This window comes from Lottia gigantea (genome assembly GCF_000327385.1).
Source record: "Lottia gigantea unplaced genomic scaffold LOTGIsca_263, whole genome shotgun sequence".
Taxonomy (NCBI): domain Eukaryota; kingdom Metazoa; phylum Mollusca; class Gastropoda; family Lottiidae; genus Lottia; species Lottia gigantea.
Genome location: NW_008708812.1, coordinates 34,365 through 53,028, shown reverse-complemented (window position 1 = coordinate 53,028; position 18,664 = coordinate 34,365). Strand labels below are relative to the sequence as shown.

Below are 18,664 nucleotides of genomic sequence, written 5' to 3'. Positions count from 1 at the left end.
ACAGCAGAGAGCGGATTGTTGAAAGCAATTCTACCGAGAAAACTTGATTAAAATAAAGTTCTGTCTGTTTTGATTGGTGAATAAAGGATGAGCCTGTGATCAAAAATAAAGTTCTGTCTGTCTGAAATCCATGGTATTTTCAGAGATATTTGCTGTAAGTTTTATAGAATGGTGATTGTTTAAAATTTCGAAATACTCCTAAAAGTTTGCCAATGATTCTTCCATAGGAGAAAGGTTTAAAAGGGGCAATTAATGAGATTTCGCGTTTCCATTCAGCCATAAAAATGTTCGCATGACTTGCCGCGAAGCGTTTTCCCATTGCTGTAACAGAAGTTTGACGATAGATTTTTCCATTGAAAGTGAAGTCATTTCGCGTGAGGCATAGTGTTAAATAAAACCTTATCCGTCTAAGTATTAAAGGGATGTAACTCTATGTTTTATAAGACTGAAGATAGACTCTCACCACCATCTCTTTCAATGTATTAAAGGGATGTAACTCTATGTTTTATATCCTTGAAGTTAAACTCTCACCACCATCTCTTTCAATGTATTAAAGGGATGTAACTCTATGTTTTATATCACTGAAGTTAGACTCTCACCACCATCTCTTTCAATGTATTAAAGAGATGTAACTCTAGAGATGAAAACCCAATATCAAGACCCTTAATCCTAATTTCTAAATAAAGTGTCTGCTCCACCCTAGGCCTGTACATTTGGGAGAATCAAACCCTCCCTTCCCCGAAATCCAATATGTCGCATTTAATGTTTATTGATTTATCATCATTTTACTTTATTCTTTTGAATAACTGCCTCATCCCACCCATTTGCATTAACCCTCATGGTGTAGAGAAGTAGGACATAAAACTCTAATCATTTCATTATTTTATTCTGACCAACCTTTCAAATTGATTAGTTCATAGATTGGTCTTCCTTTTCATATTTCTCTCTTTAACTTATATGAAATTACGACCTGATCTGTAGGTTTGCGGTAATTTATGTTGTTGGCACTTGTATGGATATACAGCCAATTGTTTTTTATCATATTGTTACACAGTCTGTTTCTTTAGATATGTTTCAGAAAGCTACGTGTTGCATAATGACGTAATTATGAAAATGTTGAAATTTGCAAAAAAGCTTAAAATGAACTGGCATGAATCCAAAGAAATGCAGGTAGTAGTTTTTAGTGAAGATAGTGGTAGTAACAATCTGAAGATTCTTTTAGTTTTAGCTCTGTCTGTCACCCGATCTTAAAACATGTGTTCTAATATGACGTCATACATAAAAATATTCATTAATCTGCGGTCGTTAATAACAATTGAAGGGAGTTAACTCCAGTAAACAACCTTTACCGTTTAATACATACAATGACTCGTCTAGACTTGTTTTTACTCAAATCAGACTCAGGTTCTGGTAAGAAATTCTTGACTGCAATAGTCATCTTTCTTGAATCACGGAGGTTTGTAAAGGTGGATTTTTAAGTATAAGACGAAGTTCATAATACCTTCACCGATGTGATCTTCATGACTTCATGTGTGAATACTGAACAAGGATTCCATTGCTTCACAGCAGAACTTTTTAACGAACGTACAGACTCAATACAATACATCATGAACAGATAAGATTTAAATTGTCCCAATTCTGTATTCTTATCTAATAATTTCAACACGTTTATAAGCGTATGAACACAACTTTCAATCCCGTAGCCAGATTCAATTGTTCGGAAGGGCAAGTAATATATCCGTAGTTGCAGCAGTTGGAATTGGTCTGTTGTCAGACATTTGCCATATTTTCGCTTTCAATTGAATTAATTTAAGAAAGAAACTTCCCCGATCACATATCAAACATCCTAATCATAGAATGATACCACTTAGTAGATGCGGTGGAGTAAATTCACGGTTTTTCATGTATAAACTTCATTTCAACAATAAAACGATGTTAGAAATAAAATATTTTATTTATACAATCCTAAACTAAATACTAGAAATTAATTCATTTTAATGTTTATGTTATGTTAATAAACGCACTAGCTTTATATTTTGTGTTTTCTTTCCTGACCTGAATGTATTAATTTTAATATATACATGCTAGCTGTAATAACTCAATGCAGTATTAATGGAATACTACTTCTTAGAATAAAATCCTCAAACTAAAAATAAGTAATTATCCGTATCTAAAAACGATTAAAATGTATTCCATCAATGATTAGTATGCATGAGTTTGTAGTCTTTCAATATATCAAAAAAACATCAAAGTTTGGATGGAACAGATTCATAATACATCAAAGTTTGGCTGGAACAGGTAAACCAGTCAAATGAAAATGTGGTTTATAATTCGGATTAGTTAACGCTTCTCGGTCCATTGTAAAACTTGATATATCATACTGAGTCTTACCATCTATGGCCAGTTGACTTAAAATTTTACCCAGTAAACTCGCCCATCTGAAATAAAATCAAGATCCAGTTTAATTTACAGTCAAATATGTTTCATGATAACAAACAGGGATTTCAGTGACACCCTTTAAAATACTACTCACACGGACTATCTTATTTCCATTTTAGACGGCTCATGGCGTTACCTTCTAAATTTTATGACATTATTAAGAAAAGTTCGTAACAACCACCCCTGACATAGCTAGTAATATTTATTTGGTTTTGATGTCTACAGGCTAAATCAGCATTTCCAATAGAAACGCAATTTGGTATTTAAGATTCTCATTCTGTCTAAGGTTTGTAACTATTAATTTGTATCAGAAACTACTTACTTAAAAGCATGTCCTGCCCCATTACAGACAATAACATCAGAATAGCCAGTTCTATGACACGTGTCAATTACAAAATGGCGATCTGGGGTCATGGCGTACAGACAACATTTTGTCTCCATGATCGGTCCTAAAAACTGAAATAAAAAACAAATTAAAGTGATAATCTGGCCTCTCATTCTCGAAAAGATCCCAGCGCCAGGGTCTTGACTTCTAACGCTGTTTCTAGGATATTCTAGGGTCTTAACTTCTATTATTGTTTCTAGGATATCCTAGGGTCTTAACTTCAAACACTGTTTCTAGGATATCCTAGGGTCTTTACTTCTAACACTGTTTCTATGATATCCCAGGGTCTTAACTTCTAACACTGTTTCTATGATATCCTAGGGTCTTTACTTCTAACACTGTTTCTAGGATATCCTAGGGTCTTTACTTCTAACACTGTTTCTATGATATCCTCGGGTCTTAACTTCTATTATTGTTTCTAGGATATCCTAGGGTCTTAACTTCAAACACTGTTTCTAGGATATCCTAGGGTATTAACTTCTATTACTGTTTCTAGGATATCCTAGGGTCTTTACTTCTAACACTGTTTCTAGGATATCTCAGGGTCTTAACTTCTATTATTGTTTCTGGGATATCCTAGGGTCTTAACTTCTATTATTGTTTGAAGGATATCCTAGGGTCTTAACTTCTATTATAACTTCTATTATTGTTTCTAGGATATCCTAGGGTCTTAACTTCTAACACTGTTTCTAGGATATCCCAGGGTCTTAACTTCTATTATTGTTTCTAGGATATCCCAGGGTCTTAACTTCTATTATTGTTTCTAGAATATCCCAGGGTCTTAACTTCTATTACTGTTTCTAGATATCCCAGGGTCTTAACTTCTAACATTGATTCTAGGATATCCTAGGGTCTTAACTTCTATTATTGTTTCTAGGATATCCCAGGGTCTTAACTTCTATTATTGTTTCTAGAATATTCCAGGGTCTTAACTTCTATTATTGTTTCTAGGATATCCCAGGGTCTTAACTTCTATTATTGTTGCTAGAATATTCCGGGGTCTTAACTTCTATTACTGTTTCTAGGATATCCTAGGGTCTCAACTTCTATTATTGTTTCTAGGATATCCCAGGGTCTTAACTTCTAACACTGTATCTATGATATCCTAGGGTCTTAACTTCTAACATTGTTTCTAGGATATCCTAGGGTCTTAACTTCTATTATTGTTTCTAGGATATCCCAGGGTCTTAACTTCTATTATTGTTTCTAGGATATCCCAGGGTCTTAACTTCTATTATTGTTTCTAGGATATCCCAGGGTCTTAACTTCTATTATTGTTTCTAGGATATCCCAGGGTCTTAACTTCTATTATTGTTTCTAGAATATTCCAGGGTCTTAACTTCTATTACTGTTTCTAGGATATCATAGGGTATTAACTTCTAACACTGTTTCTATGATATCCTAGGGTCTTATCTTCTAACACTGTTTCTAGGATATCCTAGGGTCTTAACTTCTATTATAACTTCTATTTCTGTTTCTATGATATCCCAGGGTCTTATCTTCTAACATTGTTTCTATGGTATCCTAGGGTCTTAACTTCCAACACTGTTTCTAGGATATCCCAGGGTCTTAACTTCTATTATTGTTTCTAGGATATCCTAGGGTCTTAACTTCTAACACTGTTTCTAGGATATCCTAGGGTCTTAACTACTATTATTGTTTCTAGGATATCCTAGGGTCTTAACTACTATTATTGTTTCTAGGATATCCTTGTGACTTTACTTCTAACACTGTTTCTAGGATATCCTAAAGTCTTAACTTCTATTACTATTTCTAGGATATCCCAGGGTCTTAGCTTCTAACACTGTTTCTAGGATATCCCAGGGTTTTAACTTCTAAAACTGTTTCTAGGATATCCTAGGGTCTTAACTTCTAACACTATTTCTAGGATATCCTAGGGTCTTAACTTCTATTATTGTTTCTAGGATATCATAGGGTATTAACTTCTATTATTGTTTCTAGGATATCCTAGAGTCTGAACTTCTATTATTGTTTCTAGGATATCCTAGGGTCTTAACATCTATTACTGTTTCTAGGATATTCCAGGGTCTTAGCTTCTAACACTGTTTCTAGGATATCCCAGGGTCTTAACTTCTAACACTGTTTCTAGGATATCCTAGGGTCTTAACTTCTAACACTATTTCTAGGATATCCTAGAGTCTTAACTTCTAACACTGTTTCTATGATATCCCAGGGTCTTAACTTCTAACACTGTTTCTATGATATCCCAGGGTTTTAACTTTTAACACTGTTTCTAGGAAATCTTAGGGTATTAACTTCTAACACTGTTTCTAGGATATCCTAGGGTCTTAACTTCTATTATTGTTTCTAGGATATCCCAGGGTTTTAACTTCTATTACTGTTTCTAGGAAATCCTAGGGTATTAACTTCTAACACTGTTTCTAGGATATCCTAGGGTCTTAACTTCTATTACTGTTTCTATGATATCCCAGGGTCTTAACTTCTATTATTGTTTCTAGGATATCCTAGGGTCTTAACTTCTAACACTGTTTCTATGATATCCCAGGGTTTTATTTTCTATTTTTGTTCCTAGGATATCCTAGGTTCTGAACATCTAACACTGTTTCTATGATATCCCAGGGTTTTAACTTCTATTTTTGTTCCTAGGATATCCCAGGGTCTTAACATCTAACACTGTTTCTATGATATCCCAGGGTTTTAACTTCTATTTTTGTTCCTAGGATATCCTAGGGTCTTAACTTCTATTATTCTTTCTAGGATATCCTAGGGTCTTAACCTCTATTACTGTTTTAGGACATCCTAGGGTCTTGACTCCTAACAATGCTTCTAGGACATCCTAGGGTCTTGATTACTGACACTGTTTCTAGGATATCCTAGGGTCTTGACTTCTAACACTGTTTCTAGGATATCCTAGGGTCTTGTTTACTAACACTGTTTCTAGGATATCCTAGGGTCTTAACTTCTAACACTGTTTGTATGATATCCTAGGGTCTTAACCTCTATTACTGTTTCTAGGATATCCTAGGGTCTTAACTTATATTACTGTTTCCAGGACATCCTAGGGTATTGACTTCTAACACTTTGTCTAGGATGTTCCGGGGTCTTAACACTGTTTCTAGAATATCCTAGGGTTTTAACTTCTAACACTGTTTCTAGGATGTCCTAGGATCTGAATTTCTAACACTGTTTCTAGGATGTCCTAGTGTCTTTACTTCTAACAGTGTTTCTAGGATATCCGAGGGTTTTAACTTCTATTACTGTTTCTAGGATATCCTAGGGTTTTAACTTCTAACACTGTTTCTATGATACCCCAGGGTCTTAACTTCTATTACTGTTCTAGGATATCATAGGGTATTAACTTCTAACACTGTTTCTATGATATCCTAGGGTCTTATCTTCTAACACTGTTTCTAGGATATCCTAGGGTCTTAACTTCTATTATTGTTTCTAGGATATCTTAGGATCATAACTTCTATTTCTGTTTCTATGATATCCCAGGGTCTTATCTTCTAACACTGTTTCTATGATATCCTAGGGTCTTAACTTCCAACACTGTTTCTAGGATATCTCAGGGTCTTAACTTCTATTATTGTTTCTAGGATATCCTAGGGTCTTAACTTCTAACACTGTTTCTAGGATATCCTAGGGTCTTAACTTCTATTATTGTTTCTAGGATATCCTAATGTCTTTACTTCTAACACTGTTTCTAGGATATCCTAGGGTCTTAACTTCTATTATTGTTTCTAGGATATCCTAGGGTCTTAACTTCTATTACTGTTTCTAGGATATCCCAGGGTCTTAGCTTCTAACACTGTTTCTAGGATATCCCAGGGTTTTAACTTCTAACACTGTTTCTAGGATATCCTAGGGTCTTAACTTCTAACACTCTTTCTAGGATATCCTAGGGTCTTACCTTCTATTATTGTTAATAGGATATCCTAGGGTATTAACTTCTATTATTGTTAATAGGATATCCTAGGGTATTAACTTCTATTACTGTTTCTAGGATATCCCAGGGTCTTAGCTTCTAACACTGTTTCTAGGATATCCCAGGGTCTTAACTTCTAATACTGTTTCTAGGATATCCTAGGGTCTTAACTTCTATTATTGTTTCTAGGATATCCTAGGGTCTTAACTTCTATTATTGTTTCTAGAATGTTCCAGGGTCTTAGCTTCTAACATTGTTTCTAGGATATCCCAGGGTCTTAACTTCTAACACTGTTTCTATGATATCCTAGGGTCTTAACTTCTAACACTATTTCTAGGATATCCTAGAGTCTTAACTTCTAACACTGTTTCTAGGATATCCTAGGGTCTTAACTTCTATTATTGTTTCTAGGATATCCTAGGGTCTTAACTTCTATTATTGTTTCTAGGATATCCCAGGGTTTTAACTTCTATTACTGTTTCTAGGATATCCTAGGGTATTAACTTCTAACACTGTTTCTAGGATATCCTAGGGTATTAACTTCTATTACTGTTTCTATGATATCCCAGGGTCTTAACTTCTAACACTGTTTCTATGATATCCCAGGGTTTTAACTTCTATTATTGTTCCTAGGATATCCTAGGGTCTTAACTTCTATTATTCTTTCTAGGATATCCTAGGGTCTTAACCTCTATTACTGTTTTAGGACATCCTAGGGTCTTGACTTCTAACACTGTTTCTAGGATATCCTAGGGTCTTGTTTACTAACACTGTTTCTAGGATATCCTAGGGTCTTAACTTCTAACACTGTTTCTAGGATATCCTAGGGTCTTGTTTACTAACACTGTTTCTAGGATATCCTAGGGTCTTAACTTCTAACACTGTTTGTAGGATATCCTAGGGTCTTAACCTCTATTACTGTTTCTAGGATATCCTAGGGTCTTAACTTATATTACTGTTTCCAGGACATCCTAGGGTCTTGACTTCTAACACTTTTTCTGTTCCGGGGTCTTAACACTGTTTCTAGAATATCCTAGGGTTTTAACTTCTAACACTGTTTCTAGGATGTCCTAGGATCTGAATTTCTAACACTGTTTTTAGGATGTCCTAGTGTCTTTACTTCTAACAGTGTTTCTAGGATATCCTAGGTCGTAACTTCTAACACTGTTTCTAGGATGTCCTAGGGCCGTAATTTCTAACATTGTTTCGAGGATGTATGATAGGCGAAACAGGGATATATATATATATATATGTGGTCAAATAACCAATTATTTCGGTGAGGCAATACATAAGTCTGATAAACTATAAAATCATCAAGATCAAAACGCTGCAATAGTCATCCCATCCCACATATACATTTTCTAATTGCAACGCTGAAAAGTGTTTAATTGAAAACTTAAACAGTTGCTCAAATTTCCCATTTGGGAATTCATATAAGTCCACGGTAATACGATATTCATTTAGTTGAGCCATTGGTTGTAAACGGTCCTGTTGTATAAGGATTTGACATCATATTCTATTTACCTTTGGAGCAATTTTATTCATGAATTCGATCACATTTTGTTCGCGTTCAGGACATGGTGTAAAATCCCGGGTAGTGGGTGTAACAGTCTTACCCACGGCATCAATACCTATCTTGGTACTAGAATTCCCATGGATTGGTATCTGATAATAATTATAGTTTGGTGCATGATATATAAATATAGGAAATCTGAAATAAACAGTTGAAATGAACTGATTCTGTCATTATATCGGATTGTTAAAACTAAACGACAAATCTTCTAGTGTACGTTTTCATTAAATTGTAAGACCATAGCATATCGGATGATATTTTTGAATAAGATACTATTTCTTCAACTGGTGCAATGTTCAGACGATTATAAACTGAATTTAGTCACTTCAAGTCAGTTTGATAACTGTTTCCAGTCTGAACCATAAGCATATAACTTTACAATGAATACTGTGATAATTTGTATGGACCCCGGTTTAGACTAGTTATCTAGGCAATGTATGATCTAAGTCACAAAAATATTTGTCATTAATCAGTAAAGAAAACCAGTAAACCCGATGAAAACGATTCATGAATACATATTTATCAAGTCATTAAATTAACCAAATCTAGAGGTAGTTCTTACCTTTCTTTAGAAAAGAGTTTACTATGAGGTGAAGCGAAGTAGGTGACATTTTCCTGAGTTACAGTGATTGGTAAATTAACCCCTACTGATCCTAGAATCTGGTTGATCCACGCTCCAGCAGTAACTATCACACGTCTACAGGTAAATTTGCCTCTCGTCGTCTCTACCTAATAGTCACAACAAAAAGACATATTCATGTTATCATTCTATTGTTTATTTTCGGAAGAAATTCTGCGACTCATTTGATACGAGGACAAGACAGTTTGAACTCAGACTTTAGGCAGTTGTGTTGTTAATGATGGCGAAGAAACATTACGATTAAATAATCGCTACAATTCAACTTATTCTGTTATCTTTAGTTATAAGATTTCTTAAATGACATACGACCAAGATTAATTTACGTAAAATAACATATTTCCTTATTGCGGAACTAACATTCTGTTAATGTAAGAACAAAGGCCGTAAATCAACAGAAAAGTATGTATATCAGCAGAAATTTACGTATATCAACAGAAAATATGAAGTACATTTCTGTAAAAAAAAACGGACTTTTTTTTACAGTGTAGTTATAAGATTTGTTTTATTTGTATTATAAGCGTTTTAGTTACTCGTTAAATGGACTATCAGTAACTAGTTTGGGAGGAAGATAACACTTTAACCTCTCCAAGATGTTACTCAAGCGTTATTAAGATAGTTTGCAGTATACTATTGTGTATTTGTACTGACCGTCATCTGTCCCAGTGTATTTCTGTATAGTCTAATGACAGCACAGTTACTGATGATAGACGCACCGTGACCACGAGCTAGTTGTTGGTGAGTTGAGTTAGCTACGGCAGCATCAACCAGGCCTGAGTCTTTCTGATACAAACTGACTACATCTTCCTTCAGCTCAAATTGAGGAAATTTTCTTTCTAATTCTGTTTTATTCAATCGTTCATATCTGAAATATACATTAACTCAGACTTGTATACTTGAAGCTTAATTACTTAAATAACATTTACCAAATACATATAACTTTTCACTACCGAATATGGTAAACACTGCTGATCTATTACAATTTCCTTCAAAATGCTAATAATATGTATATATATGCACCAAACATAAGATTTGCCATTTCCTCATTAAATTCTCTGAAAGCCGTACTCAATGTTTAGATAATAAAATAACTAACTGAATGTTGGCTCTGTCCATGGCAGCAGCGAAACTATTAATGATATGATCCCCTTCACCAATCTTCGCCATATTTAATCCACCACATTTATATACAATCTTCATTCCTGATTCCTGTTCTACCTCGTTCCATCTACAATATATCTTCACGATGTCAAGCTATTACAAACTTCATCTTATACCTTTACTCATCTTCACGATGTCAAGCTATTACAAACTTCATCTTATACCTTTACTCATCTTCACAATGTCATGCTATTACAAACTTCATCTTATACCTTCAGAGCTACCTTTCTTGTGTGGCGTTGTGAGCCATTATGTTTGCAGTCTGTCTGTCAGGGCTGTGATTGGCTGTATTTGCTGGAGGACAATTCAATCAAATCGCTGCATTCCGTGATACAAGAAAGGTGGCTATTGCAGTCAAGATATAAGATGAAGTTCGTAACAGCTTGTCATTGTGAAGGACTGGTGTCTGCATTCTACAGCATTCAAAAGCCAAATGTACAGATTCTATAGGTGAAAACCAGCAATGAACAAAGAAGAAATCCAACTGAATAATAAAGCTGTATATCAATGAGTACAACCCATCGGTGGGAGAAAATTCATTTTATATACAGGGAATTTCTATTATATTGTTGGAATGTCGCACGTTCTGCTGTTCTGGTAAACATTCACTCATTGTACACTGCTTAATCAGATACAGAAGACTTGCAAAAAGCCAATTTCATCTCTCTCATTGTTGTTTATTCTTCACGAAATGCTCGTCCAAATTTGATTAAAATTTAACAGGCAACCTTTGCAAGGGAGAAATGCTAAGAGGATCCATGTTTAAGATTAACAAAAGTGATTTTGAGTAAATGGTGTACAACAAAATCTTGTGATATTACTTACGTTTGGTAGGTATGGGGAGCCAGTTTAGTGTAGCGGTCATCTGGATAGGACAGTCGACTACAAACAGAAAATAGTTGTCTCTTATCTAGTATTAAATAGAACAGTCTAAGGGTGCCCTTACACCATAAAATAATATGAAACCATTTGACTCCAGTAAAACAATCCGATGGAAGGGGTTTTCCAATTTTGTTCCTATTCCATGATTCCGTCCTATATAGAAAGTTTTCTAGATGCAAAAATAATCATCGGATCAAACGTATATTCCAAGAAATCCAGACTATAACCAATGCAGGTGAGATCTGATGGAAGGTGTCAAAATCCGATCCTGGTATTCGTGATGCTTCAAAACACACAGTACACACAGATGGGTCGTTACCGACAGAGTTTCTGTGTGTCTTTACACGAGAAATATAAATGTATAAATCACGGACACATAATTAATTTGCTATGTATTAAAAGTTCTTACATAATTCTAGAATGATCCTGTGACCCACCATTAACATGCCCCAGTTTAAACTGTTCAATACCTAATACATCTAGAAATATAACAAGATAGTTCTCATCAATCAATAGCTGATAATCCTAGTTAAAGTAAGACAAGATAGAGGGGAGGGTGATATCTTGTTGAATTAATATACGTAATTAAAAAAAAATATTCTTTTTAAAGTTGGTAATCACAGCATTTGACCAGCTTGACAAATTTTGCAGTATATGATTTACCGCGTCTGATTTTGATCCCGTAGTAATTTACTATCGTTTCGTATTGGTCAGGCGTTCATGTCACATCTAGGCGAGTTTCCAACGGGATTTCTGGAAAATGTTACCAAAGGTAATTAAATTTGTCGGACCAGTCCTGTTATGCGATGCTATCATTCTTACCTCCCTTGACTTGTTTTGATAACCAGTAAACAGTGGCGCTACCTATTCCACCACAGCCAATCACTATATAGTCAAAATGGCGTCTGCCTTCATCAAACCATGTACTTCGACTCTCCATTCTTTAGCTTTAAAATATGCTCTGAATGTTACGTTAATGTATCACAATTTTTCGCAATATAAAATAGCATCCTTCGTACTGATTAATAGCACAAATTCCTGCAGTACCACGCACTGGTACAACATTCATTAAAATAGGCCTACACCAAAGAGCTATAAATACAAGTCACAGAATATAAAAATACAAGATAATGAAGACAAGAAGATAAACAACTCAACCACTGGCTATGTAAGTTAATCAAGAGAAAATATTCAACACGCACATGTTCTGACCTGCAGTTCAAGGTTAACCACTGTCTATTGATCATGTATATGATTGGGTATATATGTAAACTCAATCGACATTCTACTACGGTCAGAATAGAATACTCATTAATATTTTATACGATCTCTACATCATTGATTTTTTCAGTTCTGATCGTTTTCAACCTCATTGAATTATCAGGAACTCAGTCAGTTAGTCAATGACTATTCCAAAATATTACTAGGATTATCATGATGCCTGAATAGAAATTCAAAAAGTATGTCTCAGGAAATCACTTAATCCCACAGTTTTCAGTTATAAGTCTCTTTGTTTATATTTATATTATCTTTGTAGGGTTAATGTAAATTTATTTATGAAACTTATTGGCTATGCATAATTTAAACTGCTAATTGCTAAAATGCGACATTGATAGAAATTATGATAGAAATAATGGAAAGTTGTCAACTAACTATTAAAAAGTCCTTACCTTTCAGCAGTGGTCTAACATCCTTTACTAGTCCTTTATATTACCCCTTTATATATATGATCAGTTGAAATGTCAAACTGACAGAAGTATTAGAATAGGTGTACATGGTGGAAAATCCTGTACTTTAATCAGTACATTACAGTAAAGTTATCTCAACCTCATTATCGTATGATTGTTAAGTTATTATGAAATATGGGACTCCAGACTTCACTTGTTATCCTTGTTATCTTTCTATTATATCCCTGTACATTGTTTTCAATTTTTATCACAAAATAAATATTAATTGTTGAAAGGTCAGGTTTTTTCTCTTAATATTTCAGTAAAGTTATATATAGAATTCAAGAAAGCTCTGGTCGTGTTGAAGCTGTGTATGAAATATCAATCTTTTGTAAAATATTAATATAATATAATATATTGCAAAATTCTGCATCCAAACGACGGTATCCCGGTAAAAAAGTTAGCGAATGTGATTATTTAATTCCTGTATTCTCACTAATACTAATTCTATAGTTTGATATTTTAGAAGATTTAAAACATAACATGGAATCCACTTAATGATCCTTTATTTTTTTACTGGACGGGAAAATATCCTTGATGGTGTTATTATAGATATATATTACTACAGTGGATTTTTATTTTATTACTAGTAATTCTCCATCAAGTTTAATGATCAGACATTTCTCAGGTGAAATGGGCCTGAAAGATTGGTAGTCGAAGACAGGATCTCACCTCGTCGACTAATGGAAGAATCTATATTTCCTACCTGTATTCAGCGAGCAACCGTTCGTCACAGACATCAAACGCTATCTATTATAAATACTTATTGTCAATAGATCTCATTCCCCGCACCGTTTGCATTTATTATCTCTTACACAGACATGATACAATATTCATTGATTTTATTAAACGATCTGATGTCACCCATTAAATCTTCTGACCCTGGTCAAGTATTGTACAGTTCTGTGATTAAGAATTGAATAGTACAATATAAAATACTGATTAGTGACAATACAATTACCATCAAGGACGGTCAATCAATCAATCTGTTATCTCTATACAGCGAATTGAAATAGAGCAAATTGAAGTGAACGTTAGCTTGACGCATTAACGCCAAAATACTGTATTCTATTTATTAATGCTTTAGCAACATATAGACATATACATAGAAACATATAATATATATACACATTATATACAAAACGAATACGAATATGTTTTAATAATACAATTATAAATTAACATTAAATCATTTGATAAGTTTGATTGAAAAAAAAGTCAACAGAAACGAAATCGACACTTCACTGAATGATAAAGGTATTTTCCAAATTCCAAATATCAACAAGATTTCTGGACTTACTTCGAACTCGTCTTTCAATATTTGCATTAGAAATAGGTTGACCTACTTATTGATTGGCTGTTGTCTAGGATGACAAAATGTTATGTATTTATGCGCCAATTTAGTGCCTTAAGATGTTGTTATATTAAATAAATATTTATTTGAGTTGATTTAATTATAAGAAATGACCTGAACATTTTTTCAGTTTATCGATGTATAAACATAAAAAACCTGCGTACACTTGTGTATAAACTGCTACTCGGACTTTGAATACATCGATAAACTGAAAAAAATTCTTAATTAAACTTTGTTATTATTGTTTGGTACGGGTATGTTACTGTTATGCTTCGAACTTTTTAGTCAACCCTGGTATAACTCAGAAATGCAGTCATCATTGATTCACCAATAAGATAGCGGGAAGGCTAAAATGTGTTTTCGAGAATAAGGTCCTGATCCCGGCTGAGGTAATGAATTTTTTCTGTCTGAACGATTAGACAATTGTAATGTCACCCCAAATCACAGACATGGATGTAAAACTCCATTCCATGCAACAAAACAGACGAGTTGATAACTTGTATCAATTGTTTAGTTGAAAGATTAATATTATTAAAGTATTTAAATTCCAAAGTGTTATATATTTAAGTCCATAGTTAGGTTAGGTCTTGGGGTGAGAGCCGGGTCGACTCTCGGAAGCATTGGTACAGACATCAGAAATGTTCTTACCCTGAGAGTTAGGCTTAACCCCAAATTGAATATTTTATGATTTCGAAACCCTCTTTTGGGTTTCTATGTTTTTGAGTCGTCAAGAGAGTGAAGGGCGAGTAAGGCAAGTGTAAAACAAAATACAACTCACAGTCCTTGTCTTTATATACATGTATAGGAGCAGTTTTCTTCTTTTCATATCTGAAATGATTTATTTCAATCCTTACGAGACATTGAGGTATTATAGATCGCAGTCGGGTGGTACTCTGTATTCGGATTGTGTCTACGTTCAATGGACAATTCAGTTTACAGTCAGACAGACGGGCTCCGGTTTACCAACATGTCGGCAAATACTTATTGAGTATTAATTAATAACAATTTATCCACAGTTTTAAACATGAACCTGGACTTGATTTTCGTGTCACGTTCGGCTTAGTCTATGTCTTCTGATCAACATGTAGCTGCATACCACCCATAGCTTATTATCTCAAAACTGCATAACGAGAATGGCCTGCAAACTTTTACTGCTGTCATCTTGATTTTCAAAAAAGTTTCCAAAGTTGGCGTATTTGAACGTAGTACACTATGTTTATGCATGGCATTTTAGAAAATATCCCTTTGCTTCGATTAAACTGATATCGCAGACTAGGTAGTTGTTGGTAGATGACAAGTTAACTGATATCGCAGACTTGGTAGTTGTTGGTAGATGACAAGTTAACTAATATCACTGACTAGGTAGTTGTTGGTATATGACAAGTTAACTGATATCACAGAATATGTAGTTGTTGGTAGATAACAAGTTAACTAATATCACTGACTAGGTAGTTGTTGGTAGATGACAAGTTAACTGATATCACAGACTAGGTAGTTGTTGGTAGGTAACAAGTTAACTAATATCACTGACTAGGTAGTTGTTGGTAGATAACAAGTTAACTGATATCACAGACTAGGTAGTTGTTGGTAGATAACAAGTTAACTATAATCATTGACTATGTAGTTGTTGGTAGATAACAAGTTAACTGATATCACAGACTAGGTAGTTGTTGGTAGATGACAAGTTAACTGATATCACAGACTAGGTAGTTGTTGATATCACAGACTAGGTTGTTGTTGGTAGATAACAAGATAACTGATATCACAGACTAGGTTGTTGTTGGTAGATGACAAGTTTACTGATATCACAGACTAGGTTGTTCTTGGTAGATGACAAGTTTACTGATATCACAGACTAGGTAGTTGTTAGTAAATGACAAGTTAACTAATATCACAGACTAGTTTGTTGTTGGTAGATGACAAGTTAACGTCCACTTCCACTTAACTGATATCACAGACAGGTAGTTGTTGGTAGATGACAAGTTATCTGATATCACAGACTAGGTTGTTGCTGGTATATGACAAGTTAACTATTATCACCGACTAGGTTGTTGTTGGTAGATGACAAGTTAACTATTATCACTGACTATTATCACAGTTGGTAGATGAAAAGTTATCTGATATCACAGACTAGGTAGTTGTTGGTAAATGACAAGTTAACTAATATCACAGACTAGGTAGTTGTTGGTAGATGACAAGTTAACTGATATCACAGACTAGGTAGTTGTTTGTAGATGACAAATTAACTGATATCACAGACTAGGTAGTTGTTTGTAGATGACAAGTTAACTGGTGTCATAGACTAGGTAGTTGTTTGTAGATGACAAGTTAACTGGTGTCATAGACTAGGTAGTTGTTGGTAGATGACAAGTTAACTGATGTCATAGACTAGGTAGTTGTTCACGTCGCTTCTGATTGAAGCTGGTATCGTAAAGTGGTTATTGGTAAATTATAAGTTAACGTTCTCTTCCAACAGAAGTTGGAATCACACCAGGTAGTTTTACTTTTATAACGGTACACTTTACTCTAATACTTAGATAAAATAGGACGGAACAATCAGTGTAATAGCGGCCGATCTTGTCATTTTGGAGAAAGCAGTATGAAATGATGTCACAGCTAGAGCATGAATTTGATTGAATCTAGCGATACGATTTTTTTATGTTCTTACTGACACACAATGTTCCTTTTTCCAATTTACATTCCAGAAGTGAGCATAAAACACGATCATAAAATTTGAAATTAGAAATTTCACGTGTCACACCTAGTTATCAACTACATAATAAATCTTTATAACCTCATCACATTACAGATATTATCGAAATAATTGCTCCGCGATTAAATAGTTCCTATATCATAAAATATAGAAGTAAAGGCCTACTTAATGTTTAGGTTGCCTAAAATGGCATCAAGCTTTTGAAAATAGGGGTGTGTAATGGTTTTTATCATTACTTTGTAGGGTGATTCAAGATAACTCTGGGATTGGGATTTCCATAGCGATTATCTGGTTCTGCTATTTTGATGAATGGTTTACTGAATTCTTAGGCAATGTTTGCATAGTTTCGTATTTTTTGTCACGAGCTTATTATGATATGATTAAATAACTCTCGTCAGGACATCTGGTTTTCAAATAAATTTGTATGTTAGGGTGAATTGGAAAAGGACAGTAAGTAATTTTCTTGTATCCTTTTAGATTATTTAGTCGTTACTAATTTCACATGACTTGTGTTAATACAGCGACGACTAAATCTGAGTTGATCCTGCCCTTACTTCATACAATACTAAAAACCAGGGATTAATAAATCAGTCAATAAGAGAGGAGTAGGGTAGAGTTTATATCCACTAGATCAACACTTTCTCTTCTTATTTATATATTTATTACCCCCTCAACTATCGGGTCACAGGTCATCACCGAGACAAAGGTAAAGGTATGTATCCTTCTAAATATCAGCATTATTATCCATTGTACTAGTGGTTCAACTTCCATAGGGACTGGTTGAACCAAGCCCACGGGCACCCACACCAAAGGGAGGAGTATATGGAAAGCATATGTTAAAAAACGTTTCCCGTAGGAGGGGCCCAACCCATTTAAGTCAACGGGTCCCACTTATATAGTTGATACACAAAATTATTGTGTCCCAAAAATAGAATTTTGAATTCGAAATGGATGGTTTTCCTCGCCTAGAGTGTTTATAATAAACAATACCAGCGGCGAAAGTCCCGAGTTCGGGCTAGTTGTAGGGATGTCGTTCTATATACATCTCTATTAAACAAACTGAAGTCAAAGTTACTTGAAGGTCAAACGAAAGCATTGTGTTCATCTTTCAAACAGAGTATCATACAATAGTATTAAACAACTAAATATTGATCTATCTATTCAACTCAAACTCAAACCGTGATTGCATGTCTCCGTGCGATGATTCCACAAAACTGTATAAGGAAACTGAGTGGTATTGGGTCAGTAACAAAGGAGGAGAGTAAAGTCCTCCACGGTATTAAGGACATAAAAGTAGTCATCCGCAAACGCAAAAAATCACTCACTCCGTTGCGCTAACGGGGGTGTTGAGTTTCATTTTGAAGACACATATAAGCAGACAAATGGATTTGCTAGGATTTCCTCTGTTCTGTTCATTGAGTTTGCGTGCACATGTAGTCGTAGCCTTACGCACCAAAAATTTTGCAGTTTATTATACTATTCTTATACTATGTTCTAGATTCTAATAGTAGAACAGAAACACTTTATATTTCAATTAAGAATTTGACAACGACATCCCTTTAATAATTTAAACACGTGAAATTATTCTGTATTTAACGTGTTATAAATCTGTTTTACACACATTTTCCAGTTTACCAAGTTAATAATCGGATTGTGAAGAAAGTCGAGATTTTATTAGATTTATCAGGAGATTGTTAAGTGGACTTTTTAAGTTCTGTACAGAATTACCAGGGAAATACCAGGTCGACATTGTAATTTGTGATCAAGTGGTTTTAATAAGGATACCTTCGATTGCTTAATAGCAGAACAACGTAGAGATTAATAAAACAATCATTATAGATATATAAATATACTGCAGACATCTGCGGTAGATGATACAATAA

The 18,664-nt window shown here is 34.3% G+C and overlaps 1 protein-coding gene across 1 annotated transcript; it reads right to left on the bottom strand.

The window, feature by feature from the left end:
* Window positions 1-2,278: 2,278 nt before the first annotated feature.
* LOTGIDRAFT_227305 (hypothetical protein) lies at window positions 2,279-12,721 on the bottom strand (the record flags this gene model as incomplete). The annotated part of the gene is made up of 10 exons (XM_009056140.1): window positions 12,658-12,721; window positions 11,810-11,934; window positions 11,397-11,466; window positions 10,931-10,987; window positions 10,041-10,172; window positions 9,592-9,809; window positions 8,870-9,032; window positions 8,259-8,445; window positions 2,762-2,925; window positions 2,279-2,438 (listed from the first exon to the last, which is right to left on the bottom strand). The coding sequence occupies exons 2-10, from the start codon at window positions 11,925-11,927 to the stop codon at window positions 2,279-2,281; spliced, it is 1,269 nt and encodes a 422-aa protein (XP_009054388.1). The 5' UTR covers window positions 11,928-11,934; window positions 12,658-12,721.
* Window positions 12,722-18,664: the final 5,943 nt, after the last annotated feature.